Below are 1,763 nucleotides of genomic sequence, written 5' to 3'. Positions count from 1 at the left end.
GTCTCCACACCCCTCACCTCCGAACGAAAGGGAGAAAGGAAAGAGGTTAAAAAAAGTTTTAAAAAAATAAATAAATATAAAGATAAAACAATTGTATTAACAATGTTAATATCATAAATATAGTTCTCTGGACATTTTTGGAATTATTATTATTATTTTTTTAACATCTAATAATTTCTTCATCGCTCTTTCTTTCTCCTGTAAAACAAGTTTTTAGGTCATTTTGTCACCTTTTCCTAATTTCTTTCAGTTATTGATGTTTTTCTAAAGGGAATTAAACCAATTTGCCCGAAAAGCATTAAAAGGTTTTGGCACAAATAAATCTGTCAATCCAGGTTTCAAAGGGTTAAAAAAAAAGGTTGATATGCTTCAAACTGTATGTGACCAAAATAAACTCAAATGTGTGTAAAAGGATTCTTATATTTATAACGTTAATATGAAAGTGCTGACACCCGCAGCTGTACGTTAGAGGCGCAAATGCCCACCGAGGCTCAAAGTTCACTGACGAGATTTTGGTGGTCAAAGGTCGCCGAGACTTTACGGCCCTCTCTTTAACATGGAGGCCATATCGTAAAAACGGCTTGACGGAGTTTCCTCAAATTTGGCACAAACGTACACTTGGACTTAACAGTGACCAGACTAGAATTTGGTGGTCAAAGGTCGCCGTGACTTTACATCTGTGTCATTGTCATGAGCACGACATCGTAAAAACACCTTGACGGCGTCCTCAAATTTGGCACAAACGTACACTTGGCATTAACTGGTTAGAATTGATGGTCAAAGGTCACATTGTTTTGTCCACGGCTCAAGAATTCATGCGCGTTCAGTCACGTTGCGGACGTGCTGCGTTCAGGGCAGCTCCAGCATGCCGTGCTCTGCCAGGATTGTCTGAGTCTGCGTGTGCACGAGCGTCAGGGCGTCGATGATGACGTGCAGGACGGGCGTGGCCTCCTCCTGACTCTGCACGCACACCAGCTGCAGGAAGTACTGTCTGTCCGGGAGGGCGAGGAAGACGACCTCTGCAGCCTGGCGGAGCATCCAGGGGTGGTGGGGGGCCAACGCCACCCGGTAGGCGTCCCTGAGGGGGGAGGAAGCAAAGCAGCTGTTTTTTGGGTTTTTATTGTTATTTTTTATATTTAATTTTTTTTTTTCTCATTCGATGACAGATGTGATGTGAACGGTGGATGAAGAGAGAGCGGGGTTCGTCTGTTAGCGAGATGGCGACGCCGTTACGATACATAAATACATATTTAGGTTTTTGGTTGATGTTTTTTTAACGCCTTTGAAAGGTCAGATGTGTGAAGAGAGAGAGAGAGATTAGTCCGTGTTACCACGGTGACGAGGTTATTACCTGCCAAGCTTTTATTATTGTTTATTTTTAATATAAGAAAAAATAAAAATGTATTTTTTCCGGTTATATTTTGGGGCTTTTTCAGCACCTTTATTTAATAGGACAGGTGTAGCATTAAAGGGACAGAGAGGCGCGTTAGCGGGTGAGGAGGCGGTTACCTGCCGAGCTCTCCGGGGGTTTTGTATCGTCCGTCGGCGTCCGGTCCGTCAGTCAGACCCTCCAACATCAGCTTCACCCACAGCAGAGAGCGATGCAGCCGCAGCAGCGTCCTGCAGCCCGAATCTGTTCGCTCGAAGAAGTCCACCACGCCCGCTTTTAGCTCCGCCCCCACCATGGATCGGACCGAGCGATACGCCTCATGACGAGAAAAAACCAAAGAAACCAGAATCATTTTTAACCCTTACTGCACTTT

At 44.4% G+C, this 1,763-nt stretch overlaps 1 protein-coding gene across 1 annotated transcript in view; it reads right to left on the bottom strand.

Annotated features, from left to right (window-relative positions):
- Positions 1–229: 229 nt before the first annotated feature.
- Positions 230–1,763, bottom strand: part of LOC121962132 (ceramide-1-phosphate transfer protein-like) — a 4,793-nt gene continuing 3,259 nt past the window's right edge. The window contains 2 exon segments of the mRNA XM_042512330.1: positions 230–1,078; positions 1,510–1,706. Coding sequence (XP_042368264.1) covers positions 850–1,078; positions 1,510–1,706 — 426 coding nt within the window. The 3' untranslated portion in view covers positions 230–849.

Source organism: Plectropomus leopardus, chromosome 23 (genome assembly GCF_008729295.1).
Source record: "Plectropomus leopardus isolate mb chromosome 23, YSFRI_Pleo_2.0, whole genome shotgun sequence".
In the NCBI taxonomy this organism is placed as follows: Eukaryota; Metazoa; Chordata; class Actinopteri; order Perciformes; family Serranidae; genus Plectropomus; species Plectropomus leopardus.
Note: the sequence above shows the minus strand (reverse complement) of the source record. Positions and strands in the feature narration are given on the sequence as shown.